Raw genomic sequence first — 18,240 nt, 5'->3', positions numbered from 1 at the left:
TTTGAATTTCCCCAAACTGTCGGCCTCTACCACCCATGAAGGCAACTTATTCCAGTAATTTATAACTCGCTGGCTAAAATAGAAGCCATGGCTAAAATTTACTGGCCCACTCTATTTCCCTGTACAGTTCCTTATTATACTCATCAGAGTCATTAGGCCTATAGCACACTCCTACTCTCAATTTTGATCTCCCAATGTTTATGTCACACCAAACTGACTCCACACTGCACTGTTGTAAAATTACTAGTTGTAAAATTACTAGAAGGTATACCCTATGAATGTTACGGAACGCAGAGAGTAAGTATACTGTACTGTGCATAAAAGGCTTATTAATCGAATTCCAGAATGTATATCGTGTCTTTTAAAAACCAAAAGGTATGTGCTATTCACCTAAAAAAATCCAGAGGGTATATGGTGTACACTCTCCACTAGCCCTGGCAGTGACACTTCGAGTTTGGTTCAAATGGCAAAAGTAAATATATGCCAATTGCAGTGCCAATGATGCTTCAGGAATAAAAAGACCATTTTGAGACTGCTTTTTTTTTTTTTATTTAACCCAGACCATTGGGCTTTTCCATCTAAAAGCAGGGATTCAGTATACTCCAATCTGCCTTTAGTGCAGTATAGCTATTAGCTTATTTATGCATATCACATCAATGTGGTATTATTATCACATTGTTGTAGGGTGGCCAACTGTCCTGTTATGGCTGGGATTACCCCAGTTTAGAACTTCAAATCCCAATTCTCTATAATACCATCATTTTTCCCGATAAGAGAGGAAAAAACTGTTAATTTATTGATTTTACGCCTTTTTAATTCTTATTGGAATCTAACGGATGTGTTAAAAATTAATTCTAATAACAAGAGAAAAATGAGAATTGAGAAAGCTTTTTTCTCTGTGTTGTTTTAAATTACATGTATAACGTATTAATTTATCTATGCCATACATTATTTTAGTAATAATTCTCTAATGGATTTTCCTTTTTTTGAATTGTTAAAGTGAAGTAATTTGAAAATGAATTAAGACAATGTGATAACAATCAAGAAATTAAGCGATTGAAATTAGATGTTTCAAATTTTCATCAAAAAGCTATTATATATCTAGAAAAGTAGTTTGATTTTAATGATAATAAATTAAAAAAACACTACAACATTTAACATTATCTAATTCACCAACATTTAATGAAATTTGAGTATTAGTAGAAATATTCAATATCAAAAATGTTAACTTAGATTTGCTTTATGAAGAAATTTTAAGTCTAAAGGCATTTTGTTCTTCACTGAGTAATGAAGAAAAGAAAATGAGTGTTGATAAAAAATGGGTGTAATTTTTCTCAAAATTTCTGGAGGCGAATAATTTGTCTCAAATTGTAAGCTCCATATTAAGCATTCCACATTCAAGTGCTTCATCAGAAAGAATTTTCAGTTTAATGAAAACTGCTTGGCGGTTTGCATAAGAGTACTTTTTAAAATCTTTGTAAGGAGAAGAAATTTTAAAACTAGTGAAATCTAAAGAAAAATATATAAAGTAAAAGTACTCTTCCTTGCTATTTTCAAAGTAATTGTTATAAATAATATAGTTTATATAGGATAAATACATATTAACAGCAATCATATAACAAAATACTATGATTGATTGATTGAAAAAAATGTATTTTAATTGTAATTTTATATTTTTCTTTTACTTTTTGAAGGTAAAAATTGCTATACTACACATTTCGTTTCGAGTTGTCCTGCTTATCAATTTTCAAAATATGGCCATCCTGCACTGATGTAATATTTCTCACACAATAAATATTTTATTATAGATTTTTTGTAAATGTGAAATATGTAAATTATGTTTACAAATTATGTGAAATAATTTGTATATTAAATAAAAATCATTAATTTAACATGTACATTTATGTATTGCCGAGGCACTTTATACTGCTATCAAAAGAAAAAAAGTGCATTAAATAAAGGCCATACTTTTCTGGAAAAAGTATGCTGTTTAACAGTGTTATTAACTAAAGCATGAAAAATTTTTGGTTATTGGTTGCTTTGATAAATTTGAGTTTCTGACAATTAGTATAAATTTCAGGACAGTTACAGGATATCCAGGATCAAAAAAAATTCTGAGTGTTTTCTAGGATTTTCAGAATCTTGATTAGCAGTACTTCTGGTTCATGCATCAGTAATATCACTGTTTTCAATGACGAAAAAGGAGAACATATAAAAGAAGGATACAGTTTTCATCTCCAGATGCAATTCTGGGTGGGCCAGGTAAATTGATAACGACCAACTGAGCCTCATGTGATTTGCTTACAATTACTTCATTTAACCTTATAGCAGTGTGCATCCGGCGAACATTGGCTTCATCACTGGAAAAAAGAAGTAATTTTCTTTTATTAAAAAAAAATAGTTTTTTTTTGCATTGCAAATTATAAATTACAACATTTCTTTTATACAAGAAATTATGAGGATGAGTTAAATGAAAATGTGATTTTCCTTAAATTGCTTACCACAAAGGATGTAAATTTAGGAACTGCCACCAATACTCATACTTGAACAATATGTCATCTTGATTATCCTGTATGTTCGAGAAGTGATGCGCAGCAAAATAGACAATATGGTTTTCATAGCAACAGGTGCAGCCAAGTTAGAGCAGCTCAGTGTTATTCAGTTTGTTACAAGTGGGGAGAGCATCTCTCCAGGGGAAATTCACCAAGGTAACATAGACTGGCGAATTTCCTTGGTATGATTATATATCATGCTCATGAGTCTATGAATGGCAAAGTCATTACTGTGAAGGAAAGAAAACTGTGGAGGATCTTTACCCAGCAAAATCAAATCATGAAAATGATAAGCAAAAAAGCTGTAGCATGCAAAGTTTTTGTTACTGTATTTTTTATGCAAGATGTGAGTTTACAGGCATTTATCATGCAATTTTAAATAATAAAGTAATATAATAAACATAATCAATGTTGTCCTTAACATTGATGATTATGTTATCTTTAACATCATATCCTTAACATTATTAGACATATTTAGAGAAAAAATATAAAAATTGGCAAAAATTTAAGGATATGATGTTTCATTAAAGAAAAGTTAATTCACTTTTAAATTACTCTATTATTTAAAATTGCATAATAAATGTTTGTAAACTGAAATCTTACATAAAAAGAACAGTAATTAAAAACTGTGCATGCTATAAATTTTTTTGCTTATGCTATTCATGATTAGTTTTTACTGATGCATTTGGTAACAAATATTTGATAATTATTTACACAATATGAGGGATACCAAAAGGTGTGCTAATTAGACTAATAAAATTAAGCTTCGAACTGTAAAATTCAAACTACGACACTGTTTAGTACAATTGCATCATTACAACATAGTTGAGTTTTAAGTTTGAAGTTTGTACATTAGGCATCATTATTATAACACCTCATATTTTGAAATCTTTTACACATTGCCTTCCTCTTATACTTCAAACAATTAACACTTTTCCATTAGAGAAGTCTAATGAAGAAGTGTTATGCTCTTGTATTGTGTAAATAAGCCAACCAACTGGGATTAACATGCAAACTTTGGTTAGTCTTAAAATTCAAAGTAGTAATGATGCAGTTTACCCCAGGTGCTTGCATCTGGTGAGTATGGGCTTGGCACACCCAAGGTCCTGAGCTGGATAGGATATCATCATTCTTCTCTCTCTCTCTCTCTCTCTCTCTCTCTCTCTCTCTCTCTCTCTCTCTCTCTCTCTCTCTCTCTCTCTCTCTCTCAGAGTAACTCAATTTTTTTTTTTGCATAAGCTTGAGGCTTATGCTGCACCAGCCAAAAAAAAACATAATAAAATAATAATAAGTAATAATAATAATTGTACTTAATAATGTCAAAGATTATGCTAAACATAAAATACTGTAACTAAAATAATCATTAGCATTAGTAGAGGCATATGATGCAAGAAAGCAAGCTTATGCAGCATCAGCCAAAAAAAAAAAAAAAAAAAACCCCACTTCCACTTCACCCCTCTGTTCGTTCGAAATACCTGTCCAGCTGAGCCTTATATTTATTTAGGCTATCAACTTCAACGACAAAGGATGGAAGTCTGTTCCACCAACCAACTACCCGCTGGCTAATGGCAAACTTCCGCACGTCTATCCTACATCTGTCTTTCCTCAATTTGAATTTATGCCCTCTCAGGTGATTATTCTGAGCAAGAGGAAGAATCCCATCAGGATTGAGCATGCTCAAACCATTCAAGGCTTTATATACCTCTATCAGATCACCTCGCTGGTGCCTAGTCTCCAGACACAGAAATTTGCAAAACTTAAGCCTTTCTTCATAAGAGCAACCCTTTGTTCCATTCACTAATCTTGTTGCCCTTCTCTATACTCATTCCAACAGCTCTATAACCTTCTTAAAATGAGGCCTCCAGACCTGTATACAGTACTCAAGGTGTGCCTTACCATTGCCTTATACAAGGGAATAATCACCTCCTTATCCCTGCTAGAAAAATTCCTGTATATCATTGATAAGACACCATGAGCTACTCTTGCAGCCCGTCTGCACTGCTCAGAGAACTTCATATCTGCCTGCACAATTACCCCCAGGTTCTTTTCATTCTCTACCACTGTCAGTGTAGTACCACTGAGTTGATACGTTGCTCTGGGGTTGCTGTTTCCCATATGTAGTACTTTACATTTGTCAATGTTAAACTTCATTTGCCATCTCTCAGCCTATCTGCTCAACCTTTCCAGATCCTGTTGCAGCATCATAGTGTCAGTAGTGTCCTTGACAACCCTGCCAACCTTTGTATCGTCTGCAAACTTGGACATTAAGCTTGATATACCATCATCAATATCATTTATAAATACAGAAAACAATAATGGACCCAATACTGAACCCTGGGTGACTCCACTAATAACATTAGTCCACGATGAGCAGTGTCCATTGATTACTACTCTCTATCTTTTCCCCCTCAACCACCCCTTTATTCATAGCAGCAATTTGCCTTCAATGCCACACTGCTCCAATTTGTGCAGCAGTTTTCCATGTGCAACAGTATCAAAAGCCTTTCTAAGATCCAAGTATATAATATCAAAGTTATTCCCTGCATCCAGTTCTTTTGTGACTGCATCATAGTATCCAATCAAATTGGTCAGGCAAGACTTCCCCCTTAACAACACCATGCTATGTCCGAGCTATAACTGAAGCCTAGTCTAGATGATCCTGCAGTGGTTCTTTAACCAGTGCCTCCATTAATTTTCCTGGAACAGAAGTTAAACTCACAAGTCTATAATTACTTGTGTCGGCCTTTGATCCTCCTTTGTGAATTGGGGTCACATTTGCACAACTCCAGTCTGTGGGTACCTCCCCTGAGTCCAAGGAAGCTGTCCTTGCTGCCTCCTTTAATATAACTGGATAGATCCCATCCACCCCAAGTGCCTTTCTTGTGTTTATCTTTAACAATTTCTCCTCCACTTTACTCTCAGTTATTACAAGATTCTCTAGCTTACTGCCAGAGTTGAATACACCTCTGGCATTCCCCTTGCTGAATAACTCCTCATGTGTGAATGTCGATGCAAAATATTCATTTAGTTTGTTAGCTACCTGAGCAGGATCATCAACAGTTGAACTATGGATATCAAGTGGACCAATCTGATTCATCCCCTTCCTTCTAGAGTGTACATAAGTAAAGAACTCTTTGCTGTTTTTATTTGCATCCCTTCCCAAAGATTTCTCGTAATCTGCCTTTGCCTGCCTAACCTCCTTTGTAACTTGGTTACAGATCAACTTGTATCTATCATAGGCTTCTGTGTCACATGTTAATTTATATGTATCCCAAGCATTTTTCTTCTCTGTCATATGTCTCATTAGTTCATCTGACATCCATTTAAGCCTAAATCTTGAACAATATTTCTTAGTTGGTATGTAAAGCCTAGTAGCTTTGAATGCTTCCCATTTTGAATTTGCTGTTGGTAACATCTTCAGTTGGTCTCGCTGTATAGAATTTAAATACTGTCTCAGACCATCGTAGTCGCCTTTACGAAAGCAATAACCCTTCCCTTTACCCCTGATGGTAGTTACCTCTTTGAGTAAATCCCACTTCAGCACACTGTTATCACTGCCACCTAGTGGTTTCTTTATCTGAAGATTCTTAATGCATGAAGAATCACTACTGATAATCAAATCAAGAGTATTACTCCCTCTAGTTGCCTCCCGAACATGCTGATGTAGAAAACAATCATCCAATAAATCCACATTTTATACTTGGATCTTAGATTATATACATGCTATCCAAGTATATATATTATATACTTGTATCTTAGAAAGGCTTTTGATACTGCTGCACAAATTGGAGCAGTGTGGCATTGGAGGCAAATTGCTGCTATGGATAAAGAGGTGGTTGAGGGGGAGAAGACAGAATCATAATTAAAAGCATGTGCATATTCCACAGTGTATGGATACTTTTAAAAAACATTTATTTAAAAATATATATTTGCATTAGAAAAATGTATACCATTTCTATCTGTATCTATCGTAATGTTAAAAATAAAAAAAATGACGATGCAAAGTACATAATTTTAAAACTTTTTTTTTATTTAAAAAAATTTAAATGGTGTACACCATGCACTTAATCCACAAAAACCTTTGATGTGCCTGTTAGAGTGTTAAGAGATTATACTGTGATGTACGGTACTGATTCCACGAAACCCAAATGGGCAAGGCATTTTCCTTATCTGACAATTTCCCCATACAGGGATTCCAATCAGTCTGTCATCAGTACAATCAGAAATTGTACTAAAGTATAAAAATTAATTTTCTGAAACTCTTCCTGTGTGGGGTTTCTTTGGCATGGGGCTAGGTTTGGTCTAAACCTTTAAATATGATTAAAGACAGTCCTGCTATAACCAGAAACCCAGTACTTGAGCTTCCACATCGCAATGAAAATGACATGCTATGCCTGCCGTTACTTTGAGGTGACAGAATGTTTCTAGTATTTTGCAAATGTATAACATCAAGTGTGTTAAGATACCAAATAGTTTCCTGTTTTCATCTTATAACTGTTCAGGCATCTATTGTTGCTGAGCATTACAGGATGTTTAGCCTTGTTGTTGTTATTATTATTATTATTATTAGCTATATGGTGCAAGGAAGCCTGAGGCTTATGTTACACCAGCCAAAAAAAATTCAAGTTACCCTGAGAGAGAGAGAGAGAGAGAGAGAGAGAGAAAAAGGAATCACCAAGAAAGAGAAGAACTGATATGTGTGCCAAACCATACTCACCAGATGTGAGTCCCTGGGCCTTCACACAGATTAAGAGATTACTAATACCAGGGACAATTTTTTTGCAGACCACTCCCACTATACACCTTTTCTAATTTTTTTTTTTCATACTTCATGGTCCAGTAAATGAAATTCACTTAATCTATTACAATGCATGTGAGTTTTGTAAATAGGTGTATGGGAATAGTTTCAATACCCAAAATATAAATGCTTATATTGCAACTATAAGCGCATTTACATTTTGGTATAATAATTATATTAATTATTAATAAGTATAATAATTATAACAGTCTACATACTAAATGGATTTAAAAGTAAAATATGATAATTTTCAATATTGCCAGTAGCTATTTTTTGAAAAAATAAAAATACAGTATAGCCACTCCCCAACTTAAGTAATACTTGACTTATGTAAATTTTTGTTGGCCTGTGCAAACTTAAAAAAATCATGGAAACGTATTTTGCATCCCTTAGAAAATAAATGGCAGACCTGACTAGGATGGAAAAAATACGTAGACAGTGCAACTACATAAGTCAAGTGAATGAATGTTGTATGTAAAAAAAAGTGTTGTTTGTTGTTTGTTTGTTTGTTTGTTTGTTATTTGGTTTTTAGGGGCATTATCAACTAAGGCCATATTGCTCCGTAAATATGCAGTGGTCATTTCCTGACCTTTCTGTATCCTCCGTATTTGGTGGTGATGGGCTCGAACCCCGGTCTAATCAAGAAGCGTGTGCTGCGCACTGCTGTTCCTTCCCACCTGGCTACGGAGGCGCCAAAAAAAAAAGTGTTGTATTTAAAAGAGAGATGAATTACAACATAAACACAACATTCATTGTGTTTATATTGTAATTCATCTGTTTTAAATGAAATACTGAATATGTTCAATATGATGCTCCCATCCTTACACACGGTGAGGTTTGAGCAGATGGATCCCAACAGCGAATGATTCTTAAAAGTTAACAGAGGGGTGAACATTATACTTGCTACAAAGAAATCTAAGAAGAAAAGGGAAAAACTGCCATCCAGTCATCCATTAATATGTTCATTGCCAGAATCAATGTCTCCAGCTGATCAGCTGGAGAGACTGATTCTGGCAATGATTATTTTTGATTAGCATTAGTTGAGGCATATGATGCAAGAAAGCCAAAAAAAAAAAAAAAACTTCCCATTTCACCAATCCAGTTACTTCAAATGTTTGTCTAGCTCAGCCTTAAATTTATTTGAGCTATCAACTTCCACAAACACAGATGGAAGCCTGTTCACACAATCAACTACCCGTTGGCTAAAGACAAACTTCTGTACATCTATTCTACAACTGCCTTTCCTCAATTTCAGTCTATGCCCCCTCAGGTTCTTAATCTGAGCAAGCAGAAGTATCCCATCAGCATCGAGCCTGCTCAAACCGTTCAAGGCCTTACACAACTCAATCTGATCGCCTCGCAGGTGCCTAGTCTCCAGATGCTCCAACTGGCAGAATTTAAACGTCTCTTGGTAAGAGCATCCCTTTGCTCCTCTCACCAATCTTGTTGCCCTTCTCTGTACTTGGTCTAGCAACTCTACATCCTTCCTAAAATGAGACTCCAGACCTGTACGCAGTACTAAGGTGTGGCCTGACCATTGCCTTATACCTCCTTGTCTCTGCTAGCAAAATGCCTATATATCATTTACAAGACTCCATGACCTGCCCTGGCAGCCCGTCTGCACTGCTCAATGAACTTCATATCTTACTGCACAATTATCCCCGGATCTTATTCATTCTCCACCTCCCTGAGTGTAGTAAAAAAAATGAATTACCAGTAATTCATTAATTCAAGTAATAAAAAACATTAATTACCTCAATCAGCATGTAGTAGTAGTAATAATAGAGGCATGTGATGCAAGAAGGCAAGCATATGAGCTTATGTAAATGTTTTATGAAAAATTTGTTTTAACTAATTTTTCTGATGATTGATCACCAGTACCATAGTCATTTTAAATAAAAAATAGGGGCTCACATCTGGTGAGTATGGGCTTGACACACCCGGGGTCTTGAGCTGGATATCATCATTTCTTGGTGATTCCCTTCTACTTGTGACTCTCTCTCTCTCTCTCTCTCAGGGTAAGCTGGAAATTTTTTTTTAGCTCGTGCAGCATAAGCCTCAGGCTTGCTTGTACTACATGGCTAATAATAATAATAATAATAATAATAATAATAATAAAATAACTACAAAAAGTTATTAAAATCGTTTTGCAACATTACCTCATTCCTTTTTAGTATATTCATATAACTTTCTCATGAAACTTTCAAAAGATAAAATATATAAACAAACAAATAAAAAATAATTTACATTGCACAATTTGCTCTCCCAGTGATCATGAGAGATCTTAATATGGAGTTTCTGTAATAAATGGCTTGAAATTGTTACATGACATCAACAAATGCAGTAGTCACTATTACAACATTCATTCAGACCACTTATAATAAACATATAGCCAAATGTACTTTTGTGTTTATCGCAGGCTTGTAATCAGAATATGGCACTGATATATCTTCTCCAATCTGTAGTAGGGCTTCTTCTGCTGACTTGCCTGCTGCTTCATTTCCATCAAGGTTTGTTTGTTTGTTTGTTTGTTTGTTTGTATTGAAGTTTAGTTGGCTACATGGGTCATAATGTGCTAGTTCATAGGGAGTCATGCATTTCAGAGGTGTTTACTTTGGATTTAAATTGTTCCTTTTAACCTGATTCATACTTCATTGGGTTAGTCTGCTGCTCATGTTTACTTCCTTACAGGAGGTGGTATAAATAAATAGCATTAAGGAAGTTAAAAACATCTGTGAAATCATCTCTATCAGTCAAGAGGTCTGTTAGGGTAATTAGCATTAGCAGAGGCATATGATGCAAGAAAGCAAGCTTATAGAGCATCAGCAAAAAAAAACCCTTTACATTTCACTGATCCATTCATTCCAAATTTTTATCCAGTTCTGCCTTGAATTTATTTCAGCTATCAATTTCCACAACAACAGATGGAAGTTTGTTCCAGCAATCAACTACCTGCTGGCTAAAGTCAAACTTCTGAACATGTATTCTACAACTGTCTTTCCTCAGTTTAAATCTATGCCCCCTCAGGTTTGTAATCTGAGCAAGAGGAAGAATCCCATTAGCATCGAGCCTGCTCCATCTATTCAAGGCCTTATATGCCTCAATCAGATTGCCTCACAGGTGCTTATTCTCCAGAAGCTGCAATTTGCAGAACTTAAGCCTTTCTTTATAGGAGCCCTTTGTTCCCATCACTAGTCTTGATGCGCTTCTCTGTACTCATTCTAGCAACTCTACATCCTAAAATGGGCTTTCTAGAACTATACCAGAGAAATAGAGTGGGCTAGTAAATCGGAATGTCTTATAATGGGGTATTTTAACTTCCCAGATATGGACTGAAACTTGTGGGTTGGTCACTCACACACTAGTCAGACTTTTGGGGATTTATTGGATGATTGTTTTCAGCAGCAGCACGTTCAAGAGGCAACCAGGGAAAGTAATACTCTTGATCTGGTTATCAGCAGTGATCGTTCGTGTATTAAGAATTTGCAGATAAAGGAACCACTAAGTGGCAGTGATCACAGTGTACTGATGTGGGATTTACTTACAGATTTAATTACCATCAGGGGTAAAGGAAAGGGTTTTTGTTTCCGTAAAGGTGAGTACAGTGGTGTCCGACAGTTTTTAAATTCTGTACAGTGGGATCAACTGACGATGTTACCAACAGTAAATTCTAAGTGGGAAGCATTCAAGGAATTAATCGTGGATGCTACTAAAAGTTTCATACCATTTAAGAAATATTGTTCAAGGTTTAGGCCTAAATGGTTATCTAATGAACTAATCAGACTCGTAACAGAGAAGAAAAATGCATGGGATGCATATAAATTATCAAGCGACTCAGAAGCCTATGGCAGATATAAGCTAATCTGTAATCAGGTCACAAAGGAGGTTAGGCAGGTGAAGGCAGATTATGAGAAATGCTTGGTAAAAGATGCTACGAAAAACAGCAAGGATTTCTTTACTTATATAAACTCTAAAAGGAAGGGGATGAATCTGATTGGTCCACTTGACATCGATGGTTCAACTGTTGATTATTCTGCTCAGATAGCAAACAAACTGAATGAGTATTTTGCATTTACATTCACACATGAGGAATTATTAGGGTTTGAAAATGGCAGAAGGTTATCAAATTGTAGCAGGATACTTAATGAATTTGTAATAACTGAAAGCAAAGTGGTGGAGAAATTGTTAAATTTAAACATAAGAAAAGCACCTGGGGTGGGTGGGATCTATCCAGTTATATTAAAGGTGGCAGCAAAGCAACTAAGCAAGCCCTTAGCCATAATTATGAGAGCATCCTTGGACTCAGGGGAGGCTCCCACGGACTGGAGATGTGCAAATGTATCCCATTCACAAAGGGGGATCAAAGGGTGACACGAGTAATTACAGACTAGTTAGTATAACTTCTGTTCCGGGTAAAATAATGGAGTCACTGGTTAAAGATGCATTGCAGGATCATCTACACAAGACTGCACCAATAATTCAGACACAGCATGGGTTTGTTAAGGGAAAGCCTTGTCTGACAAATTTGATAGGATATTATGATGTGGTTACAAAGGAACTGGATGCAAAAAATAAATTTGATATCATATATTTGGATTTCAGGAAAGCTTTTGACACTGTTGTGCATGGAAGACTATTGTACAAATTGGAGCAGAATGGTATTAAGGGTAAGTTGCTACAATGGATAAAAGGATGGTTAAGTGGGAGAAGACAGAGGGTGGTAATCAATGGGTGCTGCTTTTCGTGGGTTCGGTGTTAGGTCCACTGTTGTTTTGTATATTTATCAATGATATTGATGAAGGTATATCAAGCTTAGTGTCGAAGTTTGCAGATGATACAAAGGTTGGCAGGGTTGTTAATGACAGTGATGGCAGTGTGCTACTGCAACAGGATCTAGATAATTTGGGCATATGGGCTAAGAAGTGGCAACTGAAGTTTAACCTTGACAAATGCAAAGTACTGCATATGGGTAGAAGTAACCCCAGAGAAATGTACCAACTGTGTGGTACTACACTTAAGGTGGTAGAAAATTAAAAAGACCTGGGAGTAATTGTGCAGTCAGATATGAAGTTGTTTGAGCAATGCAGACAGGCTGCCAGGGCAGGTCATGGGGTTTTGTCAATGATATATAGGAATTTTGCTAGTAGGGAGAAGGAGGTGATTGTCCCTCTGTATAAGGCAATGGTCAGGCCACGCCTTGAGTACTGCGTACAGGTCTGGAGGCCTCATTTTAGGAAGGATGTAGATTTACTTGAGCGTGTACAGAGAAGGGCAACAAGATTGGTGAGGGGAATGAAGGGATCCTCTTACCGAGAGAGGCTTAAGTTCTGCAAATTGCAGTGGCTGGAGACTAGGCACCTGTGCGGTGATCTGATTCAGGTGCATAAGGCCTTGAATGGGTTGAGCACACCGAATTCTGATGGGATCCTTCCACTTGTTCAGATTACGAACCTAAGGGGGCATAAATTCAAATTAAGAAAAGACAGATGTAGAATAGATGAGCAGAAATTTGCCTTTAGCCAGGGGGTGGATAATTGCTGGAATAAACTTCCATCTGTAGTTGTGGAAGTTGATAGGTTGAATAAATTTAAGGAGGAACTGGACAGGCATTTGGAGGGAATGGTGTGATTTTTTTTTTCTTTTTTTTTTGGCTGATGCTGCATAAGCTCACACACTTGCTTTCTTGCATCACATGCCACTACTACTACCAGTATGAAGATGTAGCCTGACTATTACCTTATACAAGGGGATAATCACCTGATTATCCCTGCTCGCAAAATTCCTGTATATCATTGACATGACCCATGACCTACTCTGGCACCTGTCTTCCCTGCTCAGCTCAGAAAACTACATATCTGACTGCACAATTACCCCCAGGTTTCTTTCATTCTCCAATACCCTGAGTGAAACACCATATAGTTAGTACATTTCTTTGGGGTTACTGCTACCCATATGCAGTACTTTGCATTTGTCAATGTTAAACATAAGGAGCCACTTCTCAGCCCATCTAGCCAACTTTTCCAGATCCTGTTACAGCAGCATACTGTCATTAACAACCCTGCCAACTTTTATATCATCTGCAAACTTTGACATTAAGCTTGATATACTATAATATCATTGATAAATATACAAAACAACAATGGGCCCAACACCGAACCGGGAGCCTCCACTAATAACATTAGTCCACATTTTTAAAAAATTTTTTATTTTATTTTTTATGAAGACCCCAAACACAAGAGGTAGCAGAACCTATAGTACTTAGTACCGTGCTTATGTTGGAGGTGGGGAAGATGAAAGAAGATATTTGTTGACATTAGACTTGAACTTCTGTAGACTGTAATTTTCAGGAAATATGTACGAAGGAAGGTTGTTCCAGAAAACGGCAGTTGAATGAATAAACGAGGAAGATGAAAAGTTGGTTCTGTGAGTTTGAAGTTGGACAGTAAATGGATGTTGGCTGGTGGCGGCACGTGTTCAGACTGTTTTGAAAGAGAGAGCAGGAATTATAGAAGCCAATTCAGAAGAACAGTGCCCATGGAAGTAGCTGTAGAAAAGGCATGCAGCAGAAACAGTATGTCTATAAGGTAGTGAGTGGATAGATTCTGTTAGAGAGGAGTCATTAATTAACCTAACTGCCAACTTTTGAATGGAATCTAGATGCCTGAGAGAGGTTTTGGGGGCACCACCCAAGATGTGGGAACAATATTCCATGGTAGGGCAGATTTGCGATTTGTACAGATTGAACAGCTGTTTGGAAGAAAAGTAACGCCGACAGCGAAAGAGAAAACCAAGTTTTTTTAGATGCAGAGGAAGCAATATTTGTAATGTGCTTGTGCCAAGAGAGATTAGAAGACAGGGTAATCCTCAAAAGAAATATACCATTTTGCCTAGAAATTGGAGTGTCACCAAAGATAAGCATAGGAGTAGAAGAATCCTTTTTGTGAGATAAGGCAAGACTGAGTTTTAGAAGGATTTAAATCAACTAAGTTGTCTTTGCCCCACTGGAGAATTACCTGGATATTGGCATTTAAGGAATTGGTAGCAGACATCCGAGAAGTTGAAGCTGATTGAGCAGGGAAAGGTTTCTCAAAATGGAAAGTGGAATGCAATGGGCTATCATTGGCAAAACTATGGATAGGATTTCCAGTTAATGGAAGAAGGTAATTAATATACAAGAGGAAAAGAGTGGGGGAAAGAACTGAACTTTGGGGGACACCAGCATTAGTGGAGAAGTTAGATAGAAAGAGGGCCATCTACCATCATCCTCAGTGAGTGATCAGAGAGAAAACTGGATAACCAATTACAAAAAACAGTTGGCAAACCATAAGATGGAAGTTTGTTTAGGAGACCTTTATGCCAAAAACGATTGAAAGCTTTTGAGATGTCAAGAGCAACTGCTTGTGTTTCCCCGAACTTTTCCATTGAATTTGTCCAAAAATTGGTTACATAAGCCAGAATATCACCAGTGGATCGACACTGACAGAATCCATACTGGCAATCATTAATCAGATGGAAGGTTTCTAGATAGTTTAAGAGTTGGCAGTTAATTGATTTCTCCATTACTTTAGAAAGAGTAGAAATAATTGCAATGGGATGATAATTGGATGGGAGGGATTCGTCACCCTTTTTTTTGGAACTGGCTGGATATGAGGAAATATCCAAGCAGAAGAAAAAACACCTCTGGAATAAGAAAGTGAAAAAAGGCGGCAAAGAATAGAATTAAGTTCAGGAGCACAGGTTTTGAGAACAAGTGGAGAAATACCATCAGGACCTGGAGCTTTCTTAGCATCAAGATTCGTCAAAATCCTTCTGACATTCTTTTGATGGAAGACCACAGGAGGCACTGAATGGAGTGTGTTGGGAAGGTGGGAGGTGTTTTACCAAGATCATTAATACAGGAGTTGGAAGAAAAATGGGATGCTAGCAGGTCAGCTTTATCCTTGGCTGAAGTGACAACAGAACCAACTGGTTTTGACAGAGGTGGGAGCAGAAATGGGCAAAAGTTGTGGCCAATAGCTTTGGAAAGAAACCAGAATGCTCAGCTATCATTAAGGCAAGAAGCAATTTTTCTACTCTTAGCCTGTTCAAAATCTAGTTTGGACTGATTAATAACTGCTTTACAATTGTTGCAAGCTTTGGTATAGGAAGGGTGAAGATTTGGAAATAAGCCAATTACGATATGCAACGTACTTCTCTTGAACAGCCTTAGCACATTTATTGGAAAACCAAGGTTTAGATAAAGGACGAGATTTTAAAGTGGAGTGTGAAATAAAGGATTCCATTTCTACAAGAATAATTTCACCGACACGATCTGAGCAAACATTGACATCAGAAGTTTTGAACCAGTAATCTGACCAAGGAAAAGAAAAAAAGAAATCTTGCAGATCATCCCATTTTGCATTCTTGTAATGCCAAACAATACGAGGTTGGGAATTGCCATGAGATAAAGGCTCCATTGGAGAAGAGACAATCACCAAGTTGTGATCTGAGGTGCCTAAAGGACCACTAACTTTGACCATGTACTTAGAAGGGTTGTTTGTGAGAAAAAGATCAAGCGTGTTGGCTGCATGGTAAGGATTGGCCGGTATTGCCTAGAGCAGTACCCATTGATTACCACTCTGTCTTCTCCCACTCAACCATCCTTTTATCCATTGTAGCAACTTGCCCTTAATGCCATAGTGCTCTAATTTGTACAGTAGTCTTCCATGTGCAACAGTATGAAACGCTATCCTGAAATCCAAGTACAGGCAGTTCCCACTAAGCGAGTTTCTGGGTTTACAATTTTTTTTTTTTTTTTAAGTATCAAGTATCAAAAAAATCGAAAATATGAACATAATTGCAAAAAATGAATGTTAAATATTCATAAATACCACATTTCAAACTACGCGTGTAGCTATACAATAAGGTGTACCCCACTTTATGATATTAATCTGTCCCACAGATACCATTGTATCATTAAAATATTGTAATGTGAACCCATAACACACTATTTTTTGGTAATTCCATGACCTTGGAAGTTGAAATTTTCATTATATTAGTAGTCAGGGGCGGATTTAGGCATGGTCTTTATAGGCTGCAGCCCAGGGCCCCCCTACAATCAAAGGTCCCCTTCACGGTAAAAAAAAAAAAAAAAAAAATCAAAACAATTTAAATTAAAAATTTAAGAAAAAATAAATTATACAAAATTTTTTCGTACCTAGATAAAGTTTAAATCGTTGGTTTGCAACACTATTGGATTTGAATAAAATATCAATGTTTTAAATGACAGTAAGTAGTAAATATGGCTCTGTCTTCTATCGCCCCTGTTGGTAGTCGGTAAAATCAAAATATGCTTTGTCAATTATGCAAATAATGTGGCAACGTTGGAATGGGAGTGCAAGTCTAGCCCCTCTAAAGCGTGGTAGCTTACTGTAACTCTCACCATTTGACATTTGAAGTTATGTATAGTACAGTATAATTGAATATTAAATAGTCATTCGTTCGGTGAAGTGTACTGTTCAGGTGCTTCATTTCTTCACTGGTAAGTATCGGCAAAGTTTAATAAATACTAAATAAATATAAGTTACATCACTCTCTGGAAATCTTTTGTCGGCGCGTAAATTCAATCGCTTTTTGCATTTCCCCTAAATCAGCCATAATAAAAATAACTGGACACCGTTTATTTGAAGTAAGCGGTAGGCACTAGTAAGCAGCGTAAGCTATAAGCTTGCCTACTTGACAATGTAAGATGTAAAATCCTACAAATTTAAAATAAAAATAATTGTTTTGCTAGAAGTAATGTTAAAGTTTGAAGAACCCTAGATTTAGTGATGGGATAGTTGAAGCGTGAGAATTGAGAATAGTAGCAAAGTGGTAAACAAGTAATTCAAATAATATGAGAGAGCAAACAGGGACAGCAGGACTAAGTAAAGGGGGTGCCATTTGAGAACGGGTGTGAAGGCGTTGCTTAAGGAAGAACAATAAGACGTGAAGCGGAATTATGTGAGGCGCCTCCTTTGATCTATGACACCGTTAGAGCCAAAATAGGAAATGAGTGGACGTCCAGTGTTTGCTTCAAATTAAAAAATGGCGTCAGGCTGACTGATTTTTGGGTGTTGGGATACTTTTAGAGAGAAAGGTGTGAAACGAAAATGAGTGTTTTTGGAGGTTGCCGGTGGAAACAAAAGGGTCATACTGTCTGTGAGAAAAAAATAAGAAAGTTCGAAAAAAGGGTTGGTTTGCGCACTAGGGAGACAGCTTGGGAGAATTGTGTTGGCAAATGGAAAGGAACATAAATTTAAACAGAGGGGAAGGATTGGTTGGGGGAGGCGTGCCAAACTTGAGGGGAAGAGTGAAGTTCAGGGAAAGAAAAATTGAGAGAAAAGAGCATTCTGTGTCTGACTTTTGTGTGATGTGGTCAAAGGGGAGAAAGAAGGTCAATGAGTGCGGGTTGAAGTGGAGGTAGGTGAGTTTGGTAATGTAGGCCCTTGTAAAGATAATGAGCCAGGTATGTACACCTGTGAATATATCGTCTATACAAGAAGGTGCATCATGTCAAGAGTGCCCCAGAAGTGAAAGTAAGCCTGTCAGGGTCAAAAGAAAACCGGAGTGTCCCCCAGCAGTCTCGAAGGAAAACCGGAGAGCCCAAGAAACTGAAGTAATCCTGTCAGCCACGTGGGAAACCTGAACGCGAGGACATTGGAAGTAGCGGCGAAGTCGGAAAGTAAGTCTGTTCCTTGTTTCTTTATTGAATCCTGAACTCAAGGACTCATAACCTAGCTCTGTAAGCCATTGAGGGATAGTCCTTGTAAAAGAAAGGAACATTCCTGTTGTTAATGATTATGAAAAAATGTAAGGGTGGTTCAGGAGTAGCAAAATCAAAGTAATAATGTAAAGGAATTAGTAAAGAAA

The 18,240-nt window shown here is 36.8% G+C and overlaps 1 protein-coding gene across 1 annotated transcript in view; it reads right to left on the bottom strand.

The window, feature by feature from the left end:
- Nucleotides 1–18,240, bottom strand: part of LOC150078633 (solute carrier family 12 member 4-like) — a 643,041-nt gene that overhangs the window by 35,779 nt on the left and 589,022 nt on the right. The window contains exon 25 of the mRNA XM_090383812.1: nucleotides 2,227–2,360. Coding sequence (XP_090239938.1) covers nucleotides 2,227–2,360 — 134 coding nt within the window. The remainder of the gene's footprint in view (nucleotides 1–2,226; nucleotides 2,361–18,240) is intronic.

This window comes from Mastigoproctus giganteus, chromosome 10 (assembly GCF_048544385.1).
Source record: "Mastigoproctus giganteus isolate SK-2022 chromosome 10, ASM4854438v1, whole genome shotgun sequence".
Lineage (NCBI taxonomy): Eukaryota > Metazoa > Arthropoda > Arachnida > Uropygi > Thelyphonidae > Mastigoproctus > Mastigoproctus giganteus.
Note: the sequence above shows the minus strand (reverse complement) of the source record. Positions and strands in the feature narration are given on the sequence as shown.